Source organism: Meles meles, chromosome 10 (assembly GCF_922984935.1).
Source record: "Meles meles chromosome 10, mMelMel3.1 paternal haplotype, whole genome shotgun sequence".
In the NCBI taxonomy this organism is placed as follows: domain Eukaryota; kingdom Metazoa; phylum Chordata; class Mammalia; order Carnivora; family Mustelidae; genus Meles; species Meles meles.
In genome coordinates, this window is record NC_060075.1 from 104,353,756 (window position 1) to 104,377,934 (window position 24,179).

At 44.1% G+C, this 24,179-nt stretch overlaps 1 protein-coding gene across 4 annotated transcripts in view; it reads right to left on the reverse strand.

Moving 5' to 3' along the window:
- HECW1 (HECT, C2 and WW domain containing E3 ubiquitin protein ligase 1) overlaps positions 1-24,179 on the reverse strand; it is a 466,123-nt gene that overhangs the window by 17,827 nt on the left and 424,117 nt on the right. For all 4 annotated transcript variants that reach the window (XM_046021545.1, XM_046021547.1, XM_046021544.1 and 1 more), the window contains 2 exons: positions 2,619-2,717; positions 1,908-2,037 (listed from right to left, as the gene is read on the reverse strand). In XM_046021545.1, the coding sequence (XP_045877501.1) occupies positions 1,908-2,037; positions 2,619-2,717 (229 nt within the window). The remainder of the gene's footprint in view (positions 1-1,907; positions 2,038-2,618; positions 2,718-24,179) is intronic.

Consider the following 24,179-nt stretch of genomic DNA (forward strand, 5'->3'; position numbering starts at 1 on the left):
AATAATATACTGTATGGTGACTAACAGAACATAATAAAATTTAAAAAAAGGAATCTAACTTAAAATTTTTTATGATGGCTACTCCAGGGACGCCTGGGTGGCTCAGTCAGTTAAGCCGCTGCCTTCGGCTCAGGTCATGATCCTGGGGTCCTGGGATCAAGCCCCGCATCGGGCTCCTTGTCCAGCAGGAGCCCACTTCTCTCTCGCCTCTGCCTGTGCCTCTGCCTGCTTGTGCTCTCTCTCTCTGACAATAAATAAGAAATCTTTAAAAAAAAAAAAAAAAAAGATGGCTACTCCATTGTCTTAATAAAACTTGCTAAATGATTGTGCTTATTTTACAAATTTACCCTCTACTACAAGGCAAATGTAAAGAATGGGCTAAAATAAGTCATGCACAGGGCACTGTATTTCATTTTTGCCTAGTACATGGCAGGACAGTTCAGTGAACTGTATATTCTTTTTGTTTTTTTGGTGAAGATTTTATTTCTAAGTATTCTCTACACCAACATGGTGCTCGCACTTACAACTCTAAGATCAAGAGTCACACCCTTCACCAACTGAGCTAGTCGGGGGCCCAAAAAATCATGTATTTTTGAACTTATTTAGATGTGCCCTCTACAGTTGTAAAAAGAAAAAAAAAATTCTCAAATATGGAAGAGGGTATTCTTCAGAGGTATGTTTACACAGAGGAAATTCAACAGAATGTTGACATCTTCCAGGACCTGTCCAAAATTCTTGACTATGGTGTGGGTGCCGCCAAGTTCAGTGGGTGCCTCTCATACTCAGACTCAGCCAGTTGCCCACAATTGTGCTATACTTATGCTCATAGGCATTTACAAAGCCTACCAACTCCACTCTCACAACGACCCATTAGAAGTTATCATGTGTCAGAGGCTTTTGAAATCGCTTGTAAAAGGTTATGGTTAACCTGACAAAACTGTAAGATTCAAAAATATATAAATACTGGTGGAAAAAAATGAGAAGCTTTATCTTATTCAATAATATTTACATACATGCATTTTGGAGGAGCAAATATCTAGATGCTAGTAATAAAAAGAAGCATTTTGTAGTGGCACAGATCACAGAAATACCTTACAAATGTATTTCACACTTCACAAAAATGTTTTCTAATCTATTATCACTTTGATTTTCAAAACCTCTATAGATCCATGTTGTGAAAAGGAAAAGAAGGAAGAAGACATGGGCAGCTTTACTAAGGAAGTAGTCCTCAATGAATTATATTTTAAATGAATGAGATTCTTTGTTTTCTAGATTAAAAACAAAATCCCATTACTTTATGATCCAGCAATTCCACTTATGGATATGTATCCAAAAGAATGGAAAGCAAGGGCTTGAACAGATAAACGTACACCTATGTACACAGCAGCATTATTTACAATAGCCAAAATGTAGAAGAAATCAAAGGGTTCATCAATGGTGAATGGGTAAATTAATTTTTTATATAAATAAATAAATCATACACACACACATACACACACACACACACTTTCCACCACACATATATATGGTAGAATACTATTCAGCCCTAAAAAATAAGGAAATCCTATTATGTGCTATAATGTAGGCAAACCTTGAGGACAATGTGTTAAGTGAAATAAGACAGTCACAAAAAGACAAATACTGTGTGAGGTATCTAGAGCAGCCGAACTCACAGACAGAGAAAGTAGAATGGCTGTTGCCAGGAGAAGGAAAAACGAGGAATTATTATTTAATGGCTACAGTTCCAGTTTTGCAAAATGAACAAGTCCTAGAGATTGTACAACAGTGTGACTATATTTAACAATGCTGGACTGTAGACTTAAAAAATTAAGGTGGTAAACTTTGAGTCATGTGAATGTTCAATAGTAAAAAACAAATGCTCTTTCCAAGCCCCGCATCTCACAAACCTGTCCAAAAACTTCTTCGTTAACAGTGAACGTGAGGTCTAGGATATCTGTGATATTGTTGTCCTTCATCCACTGCAAACTCTGGTGGAACTCCTCATCCAGATATTCCAGGTCGCTCAGATCACAGGGCCTGGATGCATTCCAAGGGCAAAACGTAAACAAGTTTGTTAACCGAACAGATGCCCAGCCTGGCTAAAACAACATAGACTGATTCTAACAATTTGATATTCTGGAATATATTGATGAGTCTTTTTAGTGCATTCAGTGCTTATTTTTGAAAATTTGTTTTTCAAATTGAAATTTGAAATTCAATTTTGAAATTGAATGAAATTATCCCAGTAATAAACATGGGATGATTATTAACTCATGGATTCTTGATGGCAACGGAGAAACGTTTTTTTTTTTTAAATATTTTAAAACAACAAAGTTTTAGACAGATTAATTCTACTTAGTGTAATGCAAAGTTTGCAACATGACTGTAATTATTTACATAAACTGATTCATTCCATTATATGAAGTTTTAATAGTCTTCTCTGATGCTTACATAAAAACTCCAAATGCCTTTATATTGTATTAAAAGGTTTATGTGACGTCTAAGCACTCAGAAAAGTCAACAAACAGGAATGGTTAGGGTAAACTGGGGACAGAGTCCGAGGTACCAGGGAGACCAGGCCTTCGTGCGTGGACCACGGCCTACAGTAATACACTTACAGTCTCAGGAGTGCCTTGTAGAAGGGCCTTGTGAAGAAGGCGTCAAGAAGGTACTGATGGATCAAAGCCAGGCCTAGGATACGACCACTAAACCTGAACCTGAAACACAGACAAGGCAGAAAAATTGAAGGGCAGGTGGAAATTCACATTGTTAAAAAATTTGATTTGTACTTGTATTTAATGTGTTTCTTGATAGTAAGCTGTTTACGGAATTTGCCGATTGTGATACAAGGGAGGTGCCCATTCTCCTCCTTTTTACGCTTTACCCTAAACCACGCCTGTGTGCTTGGTATGTACTAAAGGAACTCTCCTCTCCCCCAAGCACCAGAAGAGAGTCATTCTGCTGGAGGCCTCTTGTCAGAGCTGACAGTATAAGGACCCAAGAGAAGAAACGCACTGGTAAAGGGGAAGTCTGGAAGCCCAGATAAACAGTTCTGCATCGAACCTGAGGAGGACCTGAACCCAAGGCCATAGAAAGCTTTCTGGACCACGTCTCCTTATCTACTCAAGCATTCCAGAGATACCACCGGAAGGTCTAATGTGTGCCCAGTATACTCCAGGAGGCAGAAGACTTGAGTATGAGTCCTTCACGCAGCTGTGCTCAGAGTCAGGAGGAAGAGTTCCGTGGAATCCCACTGTGGTAAGCATAAGCTGAGCCTACACGGCTATTTACTATTGCCACACACAAGCGAAGACCAAGTCTCTGCTGGGAAGAACGGGTCCTGTAAGTCTGTCTACCTCCAGACATACAGGCCTTTAATGATTTAAATCCTTATCGGGGCAAATCCTGGGATTTTTTTCCAATATTCTGGAATTTTCGCTAATAACCTGCTTGGCTGATTGCTGGAGCTTGATCCCACTGCTGCCCTGCTCCTAAACCTGATGCTTGTCTGCTTGGTCTAGCACACGGTTTCCTCACCATGTGGGCTTTGCCCATCTCTGGCTCCTGCCTCTGTAACAGGGGTATCCCTGGTCTCTCTCCATCTAAGCAGACTTTCACCTAACCATAGACTCCGCTGTGACTTTTTTTCAGATCCTCCCAGTTGGAATTTTCAACTAACCCACCTCCACTACCTTTCATGAGACTCTTTTCAGACTCAGAAGATTTTCTACCCTACAACTACTATCAACATTGTTACAATGAATACATCCTCTGATCCCATAGAATGAGCATAATTCTAAATAACACTTCAAACTGGCATATTTCAAGTGGTCAATTCTATTCGCAGGAGATAACATGCAAACATCAACGTATAAGTACTATCGACTCTGAAGAGAGTGGAGGTGAAGGGAATCTCAGAAGCTCGCAGAGTAATCAGACGTCTTGGAGTCCCTGAGGCCAGTGTGCCCCACTAGGGCTTTGTCCCAGGGCTGTCTCCTGACCAGCTTAATAACTGACCAGTCCCCAACATGGTGACCACAACCCTGTATATACAAACACAGCTTACTTCTACCCCAATATAGGCTTGCCCACTCTAACTGGACTCTAAGCATTACAGCTGAGGCTTCTAGCGTTATGGTGGCATTGTGACCATCCGGATGGAGATGACCAAGACCACCCGAAGCAGAAGAGCGCAAACATCAACACGGGCGTCTGGCCGAGGACCCTCTTCACTGACAGGTGACCCCCAAAGGCCTGGTAAGGAAGAACTGTAATCTCAGCAGGCAGTAGGTATCCACAGGTAGGGAGTAGATGAAAATATTACACAAGAACACAATTTTCAACTCAATGTTAAAAAAATGGATTATTCCAGTGAATTGTAAAAGTTCTAACAGACTATTAATTATTCAAATCTATTCAGGAAGGAGCAGAAAACTTAAATAAAGAACCACAGTATGAACTAAAAAATTATTTTAAAAAAAGGACTATATACAAAATTGATGCTGGGACTGGATACACACACACACACACACACACACACACAGGTATTTAAAGACATATTCTTTCAAATCCTCCATGGATAGATAGAAAACCCTTCTGCTATTTATATAGTTCCAGAAATCAGAAAAGGACAGAAAACTTCTTAATTCATCATTATGAGCTACCATCACCACAAAATGGAATCTGGGAAAAAGCAAAAGAAAGAATACTAAAGACATTTCACTTATATATTTAAAAAATTATAGTTAAAACATGAGAACCTACCAATCCATTCCCAGAACAATGCAAAATGATTAAAGATATTTGATTTTAGAAAACTGAGGACAGTTTAATATTAGGTATTCTATTATTAACACTGGAATTCTATTATTAAAATGAATTATGGGGGCACCTGGGTGGCTCAGTTGGTTAAGCCACTGCCTTCGGTTCAGGTTGTGATCCCGGAGTCCTGGGATGGAGTCCCACATTGGGTTCCCAGCTCTCCAGGGAATCTGTTTCTCCCTCTGAACTTCTCCCCTCTCATGCTCTCTCTCACTGTCTCTCTCAAATAAATAAAATCTTTTAAAAAATGAATTATAAAATCAAAAGACAAAAATCGTACGGCTTTTGCTGTTGTTGGAAGCAGAAGTTACTTGATAGTATCTGCCATCCATTTCTGAGGAAAAAATCTTTGTAGCAAACCAGGAATAGGAGAATGGTCCCTTACCATAATGAGGAAGGTCGATCTCAGCACCCTATTTAACAGTAAAAACGCAGAAGGATGCTGGTTACCACTGCCCTTAACAATGTGCCAGGAGCTCCAGTGACTGCAATTACTTATGAGTGAAAAATTGGAAACAGATTGGAAATAACTTTCACTGAATGCCTACTGGGCCAACATGTTACTGATGTTATCTCCCTGACCCTTGCAACAACTCTGTTTTCACAATTATTCTATCTTCATTTCACAGATTAAGAAACTGAAGGCCAATATTTAGCCCCAAGCAAGTGGTATGGTGAAGACACCAATGCGTATCTGTCAGGCCTTTCCCTCTGTGTCCATCCGGAGAAGCCAAACGGTGGAGAAGTTAATCCTCTGGTCCAGGGGCCAGGCTGCCTGGTGTGTGATCTCTTGCAAGACTTAACTACCTGCTCTCTGTTTCCTCTTCTGGAAAACAGCACTTTTTACACATTATTATCTTATTTTATGTTGACTTTCAACACCAACTTGTGTCAAGTACACTTCAACTAGCTTAAGTCAAGGGGGGAATTCTTTGCGAGTTCTTGGTGGTATTTCATGGAATCCAGGGTCAGGAAGGCAGCTGGGAGCCAGCCAGATGAGGCACTGGAGTGACTTCACTGTCCCTCATCTACCTTCTCCCCTTGACTTCTCTTCGTGCACCTCTGCTCCTTTCTTCTCTCTTGCTATCAAAACTTCCTGTGGTTTTCATCCTAGAGAGGCCAACTTGACTCTTTCTGACTTCGTCCAAATTTCCAATACGACTCCCTGCTTGTTGCAACTCAGGTTGGCTGCCCATCCTGGACCAGTCGTAAGTGATCAGGAAAGCACGGTCTGGGGAGCAGGCTCAGGGTTTGGTGTCTTGTCCAGCACCGTGTAGCGAGGATCACCACTGCCTACCTCTCACCAAGGGGCTGCGACCAGATGGGAGTGTAGCAGATGACCTGGTTTCCGGCACAGGACAGTTGCAATGCAGACTACCAACAGATAGCTGTTTATTGACTTTGAATGGGTAGACTGTAAGATGGAATTTCTAAAGACAAAATTATACTGGTTTCACAGGCTGATGTGGGCCACTGGTAAGCTCTAGATATTTTTTTTGTAGGTGTGCAAGCAATCCATGATAATGTGGTTTGCTTTACATAAACAAAGACAGGATGGCTCATAGCCAGACCAATATATATAGTAAAATATATTCCAGAGCAATGAATTATGATCTGGGATGTGTCTGTATGAAGCACAATACAATTGTACAACTCGAATCCAAAAGAATAGCTTAAAAAGCATGGATTGAAATGGAAAACCTTAATAGCTGGTGAATTGCCACGGTGTATAATTTCATTTATAAGAAAACATCTTCTAGTAATTGTGCACTTCCTTGGTCTATCTCACTTAGCTTGAACAACTACTTGCTGGGAAATTGATTATCCTTTTTGTTACACATGTGTAGGAATTATGAAACGGAAAGAAATTACGTCTCTTTAGTCTCTGTATTGATAATTTAAGAAACTATACACGTAATTTAAGCAAAAAAAAAAGTTTGTTTTGGTCTAAATTACTTGGCACAAACAAATAGTACTTTTTGAAGATTTTATTTATTTATGAGAGAGAGAAAAAGAGAGAGAGTGCACAAGCGGGAGTGTGCGGAAGAGTAGAGGAGGAGGGAGAGGGACAAACAGACTCTATGCTGAGCGCAGAGCCCACTGTGGGGCTCAATCTCGGGACCCTGCAATCGTGACCTGAGATGAAACCAAGAATTGGACACTCAACTGAATGAGCCACTTGGACGCCCCCAAATAAAAAGTTTTGAGGACAAATAAAAGTCCCCATGGAAGTAGCAGACTGTGCCTTCCCTGCCTGTGGATATTCCTGTGTCACTTCAACATCCAGGCTCCAGGGTCCCCAGCTGCAGAGCGCCCATGTGTGAACTTGCAGGACCTCCAACCCTCCTGCCTCAGCAGGGACCCCACGAGGAGTCTCAGCTGATACTGTAGGGTCAGCCTGACTCCCAGGGTGTGGCACTGTTCCTCCTTTCCCGGGCTGCCATTTTTGAAAGCCTACTGATCTCAGCCCATCCCAGCGATGGCTAATAGTGCTGCGCAATCTAGCGTGGTGCCACTGCCATCGACCCCCAGGCTGCTGCTGCCCAAGACCTGCTCTTCGGAGTGGCCTGTACTCATTTCTGTTTTGCTGGTAGGGCACAGCTCCTCTGTGTCGACTTGCTCTGGTGGACAGACTTCACAGCAGAGTTGCTAGGGACCTGAGAGTTTACTGGAACTCCTTTCGAAGTTTACTCACTGTCCTTCAATCCCTAGGCTGGCAAAGTCATGGTGGACCTAGGGAGCAGCTCCCACATCTCAACCTTAGGCTGCGGACCACTCTGGTTTGCTGTGCCATTCTTCTGCTTCTCTTGAACTGTGTTACTTCCGGGACCCCAGATCCCCTGCTCACACATGCTTCTGTTGGGCTCCCCTTTGTGAGCATATCAGACAGGCCCACATGGGTCCGATTCCAGTGGGGGGCATCATTCAACTTCTTTTAACAGGAGGGGCCTCAGGCCCCAGGGACACCGGCAGGTGCAAGTGCAGACAGCATGGAGGTGTCTGAGGACATGGAAGACAAGGCATGTCCCCCAACTGCATGTACCAGACATGACAGCTACACCATGCAGGTCCTTCTGGAACCCTGCCCCTGGCAACAGATGGTGGGTCTCAGTCTTCCCTCCATTCCAGCCACCTGAAGGATACAGTACTCTGATGGGTCAGGAATGGGGCCTCCTTCACCAGTAATCCTCAAGTCTGGAGAAGACAGAGTTTCCCTCTAGCTCCACCTTCGGTATAATATGAAAACTTCTAGGATATTGTGCCATGCCGTCCCCTTAAGATGTATTCCTGACTCTTTAAAAACACATAAGCCATTTTTTCCTATTTATTTCCTGATCAGAGATTAATCCACAGAAATCCATTTGGACCTAAGATGCCACAAAAATATGATCAATACACCAAAATACCAAGAACCCCACATTTAATAGAAAAAAAAAATCCTTTCTATTGAGTCAGTCAACTATGGATTTCATCATTACAAAGACATGGTCTGTCTTCCTTCAAGGGAAGAAAGTGGACAGCTCACAACGACATTTCTCAACCTAACCCCACCAACCCTGTGATTCATAGAAACAATCCTTGGACTCTACGTTTTTTTCATACCCTTGGTTTTCCATGTGTTGTCAGTTTTTGGTTTTTGTTATCATCAACCCTTACCCTCCTGCCAAACAAAAGAAAACAGAATTGGGTATTTTTTAGTGTAAAGAAAAATACACACAGCGTAGAAGGTATCAAATAAAAGTACATCAACTCTGTCACATGAGGTAACGTCTTTGACCTTGACGGGTCTTCTCCCTGCATGTCAGCTGCTGAGCACAGACACACTTGTGTGAATGGGACCACCTTGCCACTCCTGCTTCTCTGCAGCTTCCTCTTTTCATACCACAGGACAGCACAGACCCCCTCACATAGCTGCAAATACAGGTTTTCATCATGCGATTTAATTAAACTCACAAAGCATTTCATTTCATAAATGTTCTTCACTTGGTTTGGCCCTTCCCACGCTGATGGAAACCCAAGTGGTTTTGATCTTTATCCATCTGCTCATTGGTATTGGGGGAGGCAGCATGCAGCCAGTTAAGTCTGGTACTCTCGGAAGACTTCTGAAACAGGCCGACGGCACTCTTCAAGCATCCTTCTGAACACCTCACCAGATATCTGCAGATGAACTGAGTTTGCCTCCGATGAAAGCAACTGCAGTCACTCTGAGCTTTCGTAAAGACATGGAGGGAGATGATGGCAGGAGATACGAAAGGAACCGATGTTACTGGCAAGGATTTATCTCAGTACCATCTGGGCTTTGTACACTTTAGTGAGTTCAGAAGGTAATGGAGTTTCACACATTTCTAGCACAGCTTCCCAAGTGGGTTGAAGGCCCAACAAAGACTCGACTCTCCCCTTGAGTATATAACCATTTGCTGACTCATCATTCTTCGGGCTGTTAGCCAATAATCCAAAGAAGGCAGTGTGGTGGGAAGGACAAAACTAAGTCCTGATGTCAGGCTGCCTCAGTTTAACTCTTCTGACTCGTGTGACTTTGGGCAAGCTGCTAAACAACCACGGTCCTCAGTTTACTCATCTGCAAAATGCGGGTCAAAATGTTGTAGAGGGCAACTGTGACGACACTACAAGACTTTGCCCAGGGACTAGTGGAGGTCAGTCCACCGGGGTGTTTAATAAACACCACTGCAGACCGGCACGTCTGATTCCTCAGAACCCCAGAGCCATGCACACCCATGCTGGACTGAGGGGTGCGAATGAATGTGCACTGAGTCCGTGGCTGCTACAGAACTAAAGCTTTTGCTCTGCTCACATGGAACATTCACACATCACAACGCCTGGCACAGGTAAGGACCCCATTAAGCTTTGCTGAATTGAATTAAATTAAAAATCATCCTCAGATTTTATCCCAGTGGAGCATGACTAGACAAGCCTACTGAACATTTCTGAGACATCATTTACCACTGGGTGCCCATTTCCAATATCCACAGTAGGTCCCCACTCAGGAAGACAGATGGAAAGACCGGATTGCAGAGGAGACTGGGTGACTGAGTCAACGGATGGAAAGATGTGGCTAATGTTTCACACTAAGAAGCCAACATAGCAGGCTTCTCCCTCCCTTCCTCTCCCTCTTTGGTCTCTCAGGTGGAACTCTGGATGGGAACATGTTTTAGCAGGAGATAGCATGTAATGATTTCACAGTGTATTTTTCAACCGATTCTTGAAACAAAAGCAGTTTGTGCAATGGCGAAAAAATTCAGTCAGGAAGTTTGGGAGAGGACTTTCTTGTTCACAGGCTAGATTTATGGAAGGGAAAGCAGACGGCTTGACAAAGAAGACAATAAGACCTAATGACACCCTGGAGGACACATCGGATAGTGAAACAAAATACTCTTAAAAGGCTTCCAATTAATGCCTTTATGTGAAAGTGATATAAAAATGTAATAAATGTAATAAAACCCTCAGTGCAGTACCCAGGTAATATGCCAAGTCAAAAAGATTCTGCTGTGGTGTATCTGGAAATTTGATCCCCTGGCATGAAACTTGGGCCCCTAATAATTGTGTCGAGGTGTCTCTGAGTTTACTGATCTCAGTTTCTTTTCAATCTGAAAGCCTTCAGTCTCTCCTCCTGTGTGACTCTGATTTCTGCATCTTTTTTTAAAAAAATATTTTATTTATTTATTTGACAGACAGAGATCACAAGTAGGCAGAGAGGCAGGCGGAGAGAGAGGGGGAAGCATGCCCTTTGCTGAGCAGAGAACCCGATGTGGGCCCGATCCTAGAACCCTGAGATCATGACCTGAGCCAAAGGCAGAGGCTTAATCCACTGAGCCACCCAGGCACCCCATGATTTCTGGATATTTTGATGCTCAGCATCAGAGAGACCCCTTGGATCAGCTTTAGCCTTGAACGACCTAAAGTTGACCCTATCTCCTGGCCTTCCTGCCTGGAAAGGTGATCAGACAGTATATTGAGGTGGGGCAAGAGGCTGGAAAATTGGTGATAATATGTGCGGCCCCTCCTGCCTTTGACTGAGAGGCTGGGGGCTGATGAGATGCAGATGTTCAAGCGTTTGGCAGGAAATGGAGGTTTGCTCAAAATCCTGTATACAGTCTGTAGACTTTGGAGGCCTTTTCCAAATGTCACAGGGTCTCCTAGAGCACAAACTCCTGTCAGAACCAGCACTCTACTGGCAAATCCCAAGAGTTTGAGAACACTGCGCTGAGTCAACAAAGGAGGCCAGAGTGCTGCCAAAACTGTACGCATTCCTGAAGCTCCCAGGACACCATCACGATGGCCTACCTCATAAGCTAGGACTCTGTGACTGCACCCACCTGCTCACTGCCTAGCACCTGCAGACTGACAGCAGGTGATTTGTATTGGCTGAATTCTAGAAGGTTCTCTCTGAAGCAGCCATGTTTTCCATTCCTGCTACTTTGTAGATCATCCTAGGTCACGTCTTCCCTGCAAATGACAGGACTTTGCGGGGGCTATAAGGTCCTTTGTGACTCTCAAAAGAATAGAGCTGGTCCCTCAGTTGTAGCACTACCGACTAGCTGTTCTCTCTCCCCCCTCTCTCTTTTTTACTATGATAGTAGGGGACTTTATTTATTTATTACTATTTTTTATTATGTTATTCACCATACAATACATTACCAGTTTTTGACGTAGTGTTCCATGATAAGGATGTGGTCCTTATACACAATGGAATATTATGCAGCCACCAGAAGGGATGAACACCCAACTTTTGTATCAACATGGATGGAACTGGAGAAGATTGTGCTAAGTGAAGTAAGTCAAGCAGAGAAAGTCAATTATCTATGATTTCACTTACTTGTGAACATAAGGAGTAGCGTGGACTACTGCTGTTCTGGGCACTTTAAGCCGTCTGACCCTACTGGTGGCCTTTCCCACTAGATGTCAGTACCAGTCGTGGATGGCCCGAACTGTCTCCAAACACTGCTCAATGTCCCTTGGTGGGGGTGAGGGCAAAGCCACCCTCTTGGGGGAAGAATATCGAAATAGGTGATTACAGTCTCCTTTCTAACTGACATAGGTATCACATGCCTCTCCTGGGCCCTCGGTGGCAACTAAGGTCACCAATCTCAAGGCCTTGTGTTCCTCTTTGCAATAACCAAGCAGTTTTTCACCACTCCTAGAATCTCTAAGAATCTCCAGGAATCCTACTCCACCAAATATAATTTTACATTCCCACCAGAAACCTGGCCTCTAGGTTTCTCTTGGGGAAAAGATGGGAGGCAATATTGATTCCTTCCAAACACACTAGATTGTGTCATCCTTTCTGAGGGGACGACTTCTGATCTGAATTATGGAAGGGAGTGAGCCTCCAGGAGAACGAGCATTATACGTTGGGGAACAGCGATATCCAAGGTGGGAACACATACAGTTTGCTTCAATGACAGAGAAGGGAGCAATGGGACTGGACCTCAGACAGAGAGAGTGAGGAGGATAGAACATGAGTTTGGACAGACACCCAGAGGACAGAACATTAGGGCTCGGCAGTCCATAGTAAGGACTTTGGATTTTATCCAAAGTATGATGGGAATCCCCTGCAGGTTTCACGTAGGGTCTATAAATGAACTGACTGAGGTACTGAAATGATCTCTCTGGATGCTGCATGCAGAGGTGAGTGTGGCAAGAGTGGAAGCAGAGGGACCAGTTTAGAGGTTCCTGCAGTAACCCAGATGGGAGGTGATGGCAGCTTATACAAGGGTGGTGACAGTCAAGGCAATGAAGTCAGATTCGGGATGTATTTTCATGACAGAGCCCAAAGAACTTGCTGATGGATTGGATAGGAGATGTGAGAAAAAGAGAGGCACCAAAGACAGTCCATGGTCTCGGCCCAGAGCAATTGTGTGGATGGTGGTGCCATCTGCCAGATGGGAAACACCAGAAGAGAAGTTGCAGGACAAACTGGAGAGCTCTCTTTCAGACACATGAGGTTTGTCATGCTTATTCAGTATCTGGGTAGAGCTGTCGAGCAGACAGCTATAGCACTGCATCCGTACATCGGGGAACAGGGCCTTCTGCAGACGTTAATGGGAGGGCTGGCAGGATGTAGACTGCATTTGAAGTTATGCAGCTGGACAAGACTTCCCCAAAGAAGTATGTGCAGATAGAGAGGTGGACGAAGGCCTGAGCACTTGTAACATGCACGGGTCTGGACGATGAGGAGGGACAATAAAATAAACTGAGAAGGAATGGCAAAGAGGTTGGAGAGGAACCAAGAGAACATGCTTCAGGATGGAGGCGGAGACCAACAGCGTCAAGTGCCTCTGAGATCAGGTAGTAGGAGGTCTGAGAGTTGCCCAGAGGATTTGGCACCTTGATGAGAGCTGTTTCCATGGGGGTAAAGAGGAAGAAAGGCTGGCTGGGGAGAATGGGAGAAAAGCAAGTGGAGAACGTGGCACAGATAACTCTTTGTACAAATGTGTCTCTAAGGGGGAGTGGTCAATCAGGGTAGTAGGCGGAGGAGGGCGTCACACCAAAGAAGGCTTGGGTTTGTATTTCAAATGTAAGAGAAATTACACTGTGTTCATGCATTTTCAATTTCAACAAATTTACTGACTTTCTACCATGTGCCAGGTGTGTACAAAGATGCCAAAGGTAAACGTTCACTTTGAAGAGTTTACAGGACAGGGGGATAGATATAGCGATGCAACAATAGATAAAACAGTGCAACAATTCATTGCTATGTAAGACGTGCTTAGAGAAGTACTCAGGTGTGTGAAAACACAGAAGAAGGACACCTGCTGATTCGGAAGGGATTAAATCTAGCTGGGTTCCTGGAGGAAGTGATGACTGAGGTGAACTTGGAAAAAGGAGTAAAATTAGGTCACGTAAGGCAGGGAAGGGCTTTCCAAGAAAATAAAATCACATGAGGAAAGAGGCAGGAAATAGAATGGAATGTGTTCATGATGACTACAGCACACAAGAGAGGAGCAGCAAGATTAGGCTAAAGAAAGAGGAAGTGGGAGGTCCTGGGAGGTCTTAACTTTCCATGCCAGCAAGCCCAGCTTTTAAATCCTAGAGAATGGGAACCTCTTGAAGGGTTTAAGCAAGGCAGTGATATACTTGGATGGCATTTAAGAAATCAGTCTGCAATCACGTGAGGGGATGGATTTGTTGAGAGGGCAGACTGGAGGGTGACTGACAGTTATGTCCAAGTCATTGTGAGAAAAATTTTGAAAGTAACAATGTCAGGGCATGGAGCATCATATGAGCAGAACGGGAAGTGAAGGATGGCAGGAAGTGGCTTCTGGGAGATTAGAAAGATGCTAATGTGGGGGAGGAGCAAAATAAAGATGTCTAGTAGGCATTTGGATGAAAGAGTTTGCCGCTCAACACAGAGGTCAGATAAAACATATAGTTTTAGAATTTATAGGTAACATGGAGAGAACTTTAAAAAACAGGAAACTTTGATTCTGTTGTTATATTTTATACAGGATTACATCTATCTTTCCACCCATCTACCTATCCAACCATCCATAAAATATCCTAGAAGGACTGGAGTCAAAAAGTATTTTTTTAAAAGATTAATTTACTTATCTGAGAAAGAGAGAGAGCGAATGAGAGAGCATGGGGAGAAGGGCAGAGGGAGAGAGAAAGAGACGGCCCCAAGCAGATGCCCTGATGAGCACAGAGCCCCACAAGGTGAACCTCCCTCTCACTTCCCTGAGATCACACTCTCAGCTAAAACCAGGAGTTGGCCATTTCACTGACTGCGCCACCCTGTGCCCCTCGAGTCAAAATATTAACAGTATTTGTTTCTGCATGGAGATATTTCCTAATGCGAATTAAATTTCTTACAACGAATGCACATTACTGATGTTATAAAATCATATATGTTTATTGACATATAAAATCCGTGAGTAAAGGTTTCCACTAAGGTAAGGCGTGATGATAGCTCACCCGGTTTGTTGACTAGGTGGTCTGTGCTGCTCATGGAAAGGGCAGCTTTGGTGACGAATACAGACATCAGATTCCGTAGGAGAAGTGAACGAAGGAAAGGAGCTGTAACCAGGGGGAGAAAACGTAAAGATGGAGAGAAAGAGGAAACTGTTGGAGCGAGGGCACAGAGGTAAGGGGAGCAGATGGATCCTGAGCCTAAGTGGAAGGGTCTGTCTTGAACAGGAGGAGGGAAGGCCTGGGAAGGAGTCAGCGCTGGGCATTTGTAGTTGGGGTGTGAAATTGAGGGGAGAGCCTCAGTGTTTCTACTTGAGGGGGATCTGAGGTCATCTCCTCAACGTGGAAGAGCTTTCAGAACAGTGGAAGGGAAGAAGCATCAAAGGACCGGGGAGCTCTGCTGTAGAACCTGCTGAGGTCAGACACTGTACCATCTCTCAGAATTAGTTCATTTTCTTTGGTGCTAGAGGTATAGGAAATAGCTCTGGCACTGAATGTGGGAGAGTGCCGTATGACACTGATCCAAGGTGGCGTTTTGCCCATCAGATGGAGTGCAAGCACGGAGGCCCGGGGTGAAGGCAGCCATGCCAGATGGGTAGGGGATGGTGAGTTGGAGGTGCAAATGAACTTGGGGAGCAGCTGTGGTAGGGGGAGGAGGTGGGAACACTGCATGTATAATGACTGATGGTGGGATTTTAAATTTTTCAATTTCAGATATGGCACGCTTCTGGGTGATAATGAGACTGGAAGGGCCATTGTGGGAGCAGGTGGCCAGAGTGGAATGTAGGTCAAGGCCTCTGGGGTTAGGTAGATTAGGTCTATTCTCTACACCCACCTTTATTCAGAGAATGTTTCGAGGAATGTGCAAAGAATCCCCTCCGTCACACCCCCAAAGTTGTTTAAATATTGCAGACGGAAGGCAAGATTTTTATTTGGTTTTCATAGCTCCTTGTGTGAGGAAACAGTGTTGCAATTAGCTGAGAAAACTTGAATTTTTCTTCATCTGCCATGAAAGAGCCTCTGCCAACACAAGATAATGACAGGATATTATCTTCTGATTGCTAATTAGCAACTGAAACGAATGTCTAGCCCTGATGCCTGCCAAGCGCCCACTATTAATATCAGCCCCACAGGGGGCAAACGAGTAAGAACAGGGCCCCTTGGTCCTCAATATGGTGGCCAAATGAGGGACTCCTTTTTAGAGAAAGCTCTTCTAGAAGAGTATGATGCAAAGTATCTGTGCCTTTTAGTGGGTTGAATGTTGGCCCCCAAGAAGATATGTCTGCTTCCCATATCCTGGAATCTGCTTTCCAAACCCTGGAACCTGTGAATGGGAAAAAGGGTCTTTGCGGATAGGATTCAGGATCTCAAGAAGAGATCATCTTGGATTATTCACATGAGCCCTAAATCCACTGACAAATGTCCTTATTAGAGAGAGAAGGGAAGACATAGAAACAGAGGGAAAAGGCCACAAAAAGACAGAAGCAGAAATTGGAGTGATGCAGCCCCAGGCAAGACATCCTCAGAACCCCCAGAAGCTGAAGGAGGTAAGGAAGGATTCTCCCTCTAGAGGCTTCCAAAGGAGCATGTCTTTGCCAACACCTTGATTTTGGGCTTCTGGCTTCCAGACTGAGAATGCCCAGTCTGTGGTAATTTGGTGTGGCAACCCTAGGAAGGGTAGAGAGAACACAAATATGGAATCCAAAAATTGTCTTTAGTTTTCTGGAATGCTTCTCAATAAGCATATTATTGTGTCATTTGTAAGTTGATCCACTAAAATCATTTCATTTCATGCCAGAGGAGAATTTACCTAATTTTGAATGAGACATGGAGTCTGGGCCCACACCCAGAATTATGCAGAGAAGTTGACCGGAAACGGCCGCTTGCCTGCATAGCTAAAATGCTCTGAAATCTACTATATCATTATCTGAGTAATCCAGGAAGGTGAAGGTTGAAAAGGTCTTAATTATCTGAGCTACAGAAAGCAGAGAGTCTGGGAGAGCAATGTCTCTGTGCTCCAAGCAGAATCTACAATGCCTTACCGACCCTTGAAATGCTGTATCCCTCTCTTGCCTGTGACTCATTGAGAAATGCATGATATTTTACTAAAACTCGGGTTAGAAAGAAAACGATTGATTTGATAGAGCCTAGCAACTTTTGGGTCTGTCTGCCTTCCTTCTGACAAATCATGAGCACCCTACCGGGTGGTAGGAACCAGGCTAGTTGTTGGGCTACTCAGGGAACCCAGCAGACAAGGCTCCCAAGCTCCCATGGAGCATACTGTCTAGTGACATTATTAGGGTTCAGGAAGTGATTTCCTGAGGCCTCCACTTCAATGACATTCTATAGATTTCATGTGGTTGGCAAAATAATAACGGCTCTGACAACATCAAGTTCTTATGCCCCACAGGTACGGATACATCCAGAACAACAGGACTCCTTACAGGAATTTAAGTAATTGGTTCTGAATTACCTGTATTGATAGAGGGGGAGTATGGGAACATCATAAACCAAACAAAATAATAAATAAATATGACACTGAGGTGTGCAACTATGTTTTTCTGGCTTTACTGTTCTGAAGATTTATTGTTTGGAAGATTTGAAGATTTATATGCTGACTTCTTTAGATAACAGAATTACTTGATATTCTTTGGGGCTAGAATATAAAAAGATAAATTCCCTAGAAGTCTGACCAGCAGGGAAAGTTAATCTTAGAGTCTATCTTTGTTATTCATCATCTGAAAACCGGAAGCCCTTCTTGCCCCTTTAGTGCCCTTACAGACTCCAAGGTCCCAAAGTCTGTGCCCAGCCTGTGCCTGGGGATCTGCGTCCTGGATCATGTCATGCACCTCCTTAGAAGTCTAGAGTGATTCATGTGTATCTCTCAAAATGATACTCTTTTTTTAAATTAAAAAAAATTAAAGCTTTTATTTATTTATTTGGGAGAGAGAGTGTACTGGCGAGCGGGGCAGGGAGAAGCAGAGGGAGAAGGAGAAGCAGACTCTCTGCTGAGCAGGGAGCCAGATGCCAGGCTCGATCCCAGGACACTGGGATCACGACCTGAACAGAAGGCAGACGCTTAACTGACTAAGCCACCCAGGCACCCCATCACAATGATATTCTTGATAATCAGATTTGTATGTCCGCACCAATTATCCCCTTTCTCAGATCACTTGGAGCCCCTGATCCTGTTCTCAACTTGGTTAAGGTTAAACATCTGTCCCTGGCTTACCTCTGCAAATGCCATTTCCAACACTTTTTTTTCAGACAGCTTAACTATTCTCAATTTAGGAAACCCATTCTGTGTGGGCTACATTGGCCCTGACCCTCCATTCATTCCAGTTTCTGCTGCCATCCAACTCCATCCTGCCCAATGCTCTGAAAGCACATTTCCTCTCACGAGATGGAGGCTCAGTGGAAAAGAAGCCTCCATAGTTTCACAGAATTTTTTTTAAACCTCTTCCAATAGACAAGATGCTATTGACTCTGTTAATTCTATTTGGTATTTAAACAAATCAGAAAATGAACAAATTTTGTGGGAAGTATATCTTCCAGTGACTTAAACAATATTTCCAACTTTGTGAATCTTTATACTTAGAAAGAGTCAAGCTTAGGGAATTCTTGGCCTAAATGTATTCATCAAAAAGAGTTTGAATCATGTAATCAAAGCACAATTTTTAATCCCTACTTCATATGTATGCCGAAGTAAGGTAATGTAAATAATCTGGTCAAATTAATTACCTGTGACTCTTTCAAAAGCCTTCCTCAGTTTAAGTCCTAATGCACGAGGGAAATCAAGGGAATGGTAAGCAGCCTCCCCCATCCTTGTGCCGCAATGACCTTCTTCCATCCCTCCACCAACAGGTGATCATACACATCTGCTGTAACTTCTTTTTCAATAATATAAGCATACAGGAAACCAAAGGTGAAATTACAGCCTGAAAACCCCCATCTCCTATATGATGGGAACTTCTTTTTAAGTCTTTTCAATTCTAGGTCTACCTGGGCATGTCACAGCCTCTCCAGTCCTCTCTTCCCATCTACAGATAAGGTATAATAACGTTAAAATTTGCTTACCTACCTCATGGGAGAATTAAAAAGAAGAGTAATTTAATGTTAATAGGTTCTTTGAAGATGAAAAGCACTTCATAATTGCTAAGTTCTATTTCACTTTATAAACCTATCTCAAAGATACTCCTCTTTCCTTATGCTCATGGCAATTATTAATTAAAAATAATTATCCTTTCTTGATCTCATTACTGACATGCATACAATATTTATGATGTTCCCACACAACTGTATGCTTCTGTGCTTTACCCAATATTATTGCCTTCATTTTTGGATCTTTTTGTTTTCTGACTTCTCACATATTGGTAAATCGAGTGAAAAGCTATTGTTTCTGCCTGTGGTGATTTCGTTTCTCTGCTGAACACCTAGTTTTCTTCTTCTCCCGCTCTCTGAGGGCTCTGGAAGCTTCCAGAATTTACAGCAATGTTTTTCCCAGCCTGGTGACCTTCTACAGCCATCAGAATCCCTGGGGTGCTTGTTAATATATAGGTGCCTGGACATTAGACTCTGTGGGGTGCGTTCTGGAAGTATGCTTGTAAATCAAGCTTGGCATTTGCCAACTAAAGAGAATCACTAACTCTAAATCCCTCATTGTTTTTTTTTAAACTGGGTGGGGCTGGGGGTAGGGAGAAATGGTCTCAAAGTCAGAAGTGAAGTTTTGCCTTAGGCATCGGCCATTGCATTTTATGAACAGACCCCAGAGAGGGCATGGAGTGTAAAGACACATCTCTTCTCAAAGCAGATGGTACACTTACACTCAGCCCACTCACCCGCACCCACGTGCATCTGTCTTCGCCACCGTCCACCACAATAAACAGGGGAGGGGTTCTTTTTTTTTTTTGCCCAAACTAACCCCCTTCGTGTGTCCCCAGCCTCACGTGTGCACCTGCAACCCACACTTGTCAGTTCTCTCCCTCCAACCCAAAGAGGAAGCCATCCCCAGTCCAAAGCTTCTCTCTTCACTAGTGTGATGGGTCTTCTTCCCTCCTGCCTCCTCAGGGCTCTTTCCTATCAATTTCCTGCTCTCTCTTATAATTCTATGTAATTCTCTCCTATAATTTGCCTCTCTTCTTATTATCTGCTCAGAAATCTTATATGCTTCTGCTGCTAGGCACAACTAGGCTCCCAGAAAGAGCCATTTTTAGGGCTATTGATTGCTAATTTTTTTTTATTCAATTATAACTCACATACTAATGTCCTACTAGTAGGACAGGTACATGTCATAGGAATTTGGTATTTTTATACATTACAGAATGCGCATAACAGTGAGACTAGTTATCCGTCACCATACAAAGTGATCACAATATTATTGACTACATTCTCTCTGCTGTACGTTACACCCCTATAACTTATGTGAGCAGAACTCCCTTTGGAAAGTGAACACAGGCTGCAAACGGTGGGGTCAAGGGCCAGCAATAATGACCTCCTTGCTATGGAGCTGTTCTGGCCTAGGTGTTAGGAAAGTGGAGATGGGACTCTTTGCCGTGCCTGGTCTTTCAACAGGGTGACATTTCCCGGCTCCTTGCTCCCAAGCCGCACCCAGCATTGTTTTCATTCCCTCTGCTCAGTGCACATTCCTGCCTGCTGAGTGCTGGGTTTGGCCCCAAGCTCGTCTCCCAGTGCCACAGCTACTAGTGGGTTGGACTTGGACCCAGCAGCCCTACCAGCAGTTTGCTCTGGTGCTGCTCCCTCCGGGTCTACAGGAAGACTGCCGTGGGGTACCTGCCCTCCTGCACAGCTGCAACCCACTTGAAGGGAGCAGGTGGTCTTCGGGGCAGGTGACAGCACCTGGCCAGAGAGAACTCCCTGCCTGCAACCCTCCCAAGAAACTCCACACGTCTCCTTATTCCTGAGATGCACGGCCTCTCTCTAAGCTTTGTTGCTGAGTCCAGCAGGCAAGTGTCCTGGAAGCAAATGATTAAAGCAAGTGGGAGGCTCCCTTGTGGATGGACTAGAAAGAATCAGAGCCTGGAGTCAGGGACCTGACCGCACCAAGGAACTTGGCTGGTCTCTGCTCAGAGGCTGGGTTATGCGGATACAGTAATCAAAGATATTGAAAAAAATGACGTTTTCCAATATGAAACATGTTTTCACGATACGATAAGCCTGCAGAAATATTCTTTATCCTGCAAAAATGTAGCTGCCCTTGTTCAGCCAGGAGGTACTTTTCTTTGCCCAACCCCTTTCCGCATGGGAACATAAAAGCAGGGGTCCTCAACAGGGAGACATCTGCCTCCCAGGAGACATCTGGCAACCTCTGGAGACATTTTGGGTTGTCACAATTGGGACCGGTGGGGGTGGCGCCACCATTCCCAGCGAGCAGGGGCTAGGGACGCTGCTAAACATTCTACAACACACGGGACAGTCCCTCCAATAATTATCTGGCCCCAAACGTCACCAGTGGTGAGGCTGGGAAACTGCGGATGGAAGGAACCACTCTAGCTTTCTCTGGCACCTTCCGATGTGCCTGCAGAATATCGAGGACAGAATGATGGCATCTACGTTTACAACCTTCTGCTCTGCTTTCTGCTCCACCATGCAGAACAGGCACCATTCTCTCAAGGAGGCCAAGATTCAGATAGCTTAAGAAAGCTGCTCAGGTTCACACAGCACTGAAGAGGGGAGTAGAAATGGGCATGCAGGTTTGCCAGGCTCTGAAATCATCACCTCGTGCTGGGTGACGCCCCGGCTCAGGAACTGGGGTGCTGCCTCTATGCCAGAAACCACGCTGGGTGCAAAGAGCAAAGACAATAAGGTGTTGCCCGATCCAGTTTCCAAACTAACACAAATCTTCACAACGTGAAGACGCAGGGAGGGAGAAGGAGGATCTGAGTGGGCAAGTGAGCAGCCACCAGCACCTGACGGAGACTGCCTCTACTTGCCTTCTTCTAGATGCTGGGATTGAACGCGCATTCCACTGGCAAGCAGTTTCAGTTAAAAGGGTTTGAACACCTTGGGTTCTCAAAGAACTCAAGAGAAGAAGAAGTTGTTTCCTGGAAGAAAGTTCAGGAAAGAAATCAGGAAGGAACTACTAAATATTTTCAGTGGGCTTTAAGGGCGGATGAAATGTGGACCCCTATGATTGAGGGACAGAGGGACAACAGGAACCATGGGGGCAGAGGAGAGTGGAGTGGGAGACCTGGGAGGAGGACAAAGGAGGAACTGGTCAGAGAGGCAGATGGTGTCTCAAGGCCAGCCGTCTCAGACCTCCTGAGCTGTCCCGAGGATCTGAGGAATCTGGACTGCATTCTGTAGACAGTGGGAATTAGTACAGATTTTTGTGCTGAGTAATGGGGGTGGGGGGGTGGGGGGGTGGTGGCAGAATGGGATAGAGAAAGGAGAGACCAGGTCGGGAGAGCAAGGCAGTAGCACGAACGTGAAGCATTTATAACACGCCCAAGGAAGCTCTCTGCCAGGCAGGTTGTGTGACGGGCACCAAGTCCCCAGGAGCGGAAGTGCATGGAGGGGTTCATGTCTGAGACATGCTTCCAACTAGTAATTCAGCTAAGCCCTTTGTACCAAACGGCACTTTAGTCTTTAGGACTGTATTTAATTATTTGTTTTTAAAGATTTATTTATTTGAGAGAGAAGCAGAGAGAATGCAAGTGATGGGGGGAGGGGCAGAGAGAGTCTTAAGCAGACTCAGTGTCAAGTGCAGAGCCTGAAGTGGAGCTCTATCTCGGGACCCGAGATCACAGCCTGAGCCGAAACCATGAGTTAGATGCTTAACTGACTGCGCCACCCAGATGTTCCTAGGAATTTTAATTTTTAAAAAAGATTTTATTTATTTGACAAAGACAGACACACAGAGAGAGGGAACACAAGCAGTGGGAGTGGGAGAGGAAAAGGCAGACTTCCCCCTGAGCAGGGAGCCCGATGTAGGGCTTGATCCCAGGACCCTGAGATCATGACCTGAGCCGAAGGCAGATGCTTAACGACTGAGCCAGGCAGGTGCCCCCACAAATTTATTTTTTAAAAATCGCACATGTTATCTTTAGATTAATTCATTAAAATGACCATAGATCCATTTTTTAAGCTTGCCTTTTGAATTTGTCTGTGGTATTTCTGCCATAAAAAAGTCTTCTGATTTTTATATATATTCAAATGTCTTTTCTATGATAGATTCTAGGGTTCCAATCATAATTTAATAAGTCTCTACCACACAAGGTTTCTTGTTTCTTTTTCATTCTCAATAATGTTTATGTTCTAGAATATCTATGTCACCTAGATTTGCTTGAAGAAATTTTGCTATAATATTTACATATGCTTTCAGATTAGAGAGGAATTTAACCTAACGTTGATAATGATGCTCATTGTATTGGCATCATTAACGGAGGAGTCCATTCTTTCCCAACTGAATTGAGTATTTTAAATATACTAAATCCTCAGGTCTATTTCTAGATAATGCAAGTGTTCAAAGTGAGCGTTCTTTCTAAGTTTTGAAATCTTGCCTAAACTTCCTCGCAAGTTCTGAAGAAAGCTGGGTTAGAAACGAACAGAATGGACACAGTCACAACAGGTCACACACATTTTAATGGTGATTTCTAACCTAGTTTCTGTGCCATAGTTACTTGACAGCATGGCTGGGAAGTCTACTCAGATTTGGCCAGACGGGACCCACGAAGCTCTTGGTCCACAGAAAGTCTTAGCGACTGCTGCTCGATGACGTGGGGTAAGGGAGTTTATCTGATCCTGACTCAAATAAAAACTATACACTGAGCTCATCTGTCAGGAGGGATCCTGGGGAGGTTGAAAGGCCAGGAGACATCCAATGGGATCTTGTGATATTGTGGTTTCTATTTACTAATTCAAGACTCACATGTAGCAAGGGACATTTAAAGTACGTTATCTAGGACTTCTTAAGTTCCATAAAACTCTACAATTACACTTAATACCCACTTGGCCAACCTCTAAACATGTTCAAAGGAGTCTCCCTCCTCCCCGCAGATCCCTTTGCTAAAGACCTGAAAGCAGAAGATTTTTACCACCCAAGTAGTGTCTGCTTGGAAAGGAAGAGAGGTCAAGGCAGAGGCAGAAGGAGGGGAAGAGTCTATGCTACAGTTACAAAGGTTCTTGGAGATTTTGACCTGAGAGGTCTTAGAGTTCTGGTTATGACACTGTAGGGTTAAATGGGTCACCATCACTGACATGAAATGACCACATGGACCTTCTAGCTGTTGAACAGAAACTGATTAAACAGTGTCAGATTTGAAACCTGGTTTCTGAAAATCTGCTGCTGATGATAATGTAAAGAGTGACTCACATCACAGTAATTGTTTTAAAGTGATGCATGCTAGTACTTAAAACAGAGCACGTGTGACACGCTAGCACTCTGCCTCAGAACAGAGAAGCCGTTCACCTGC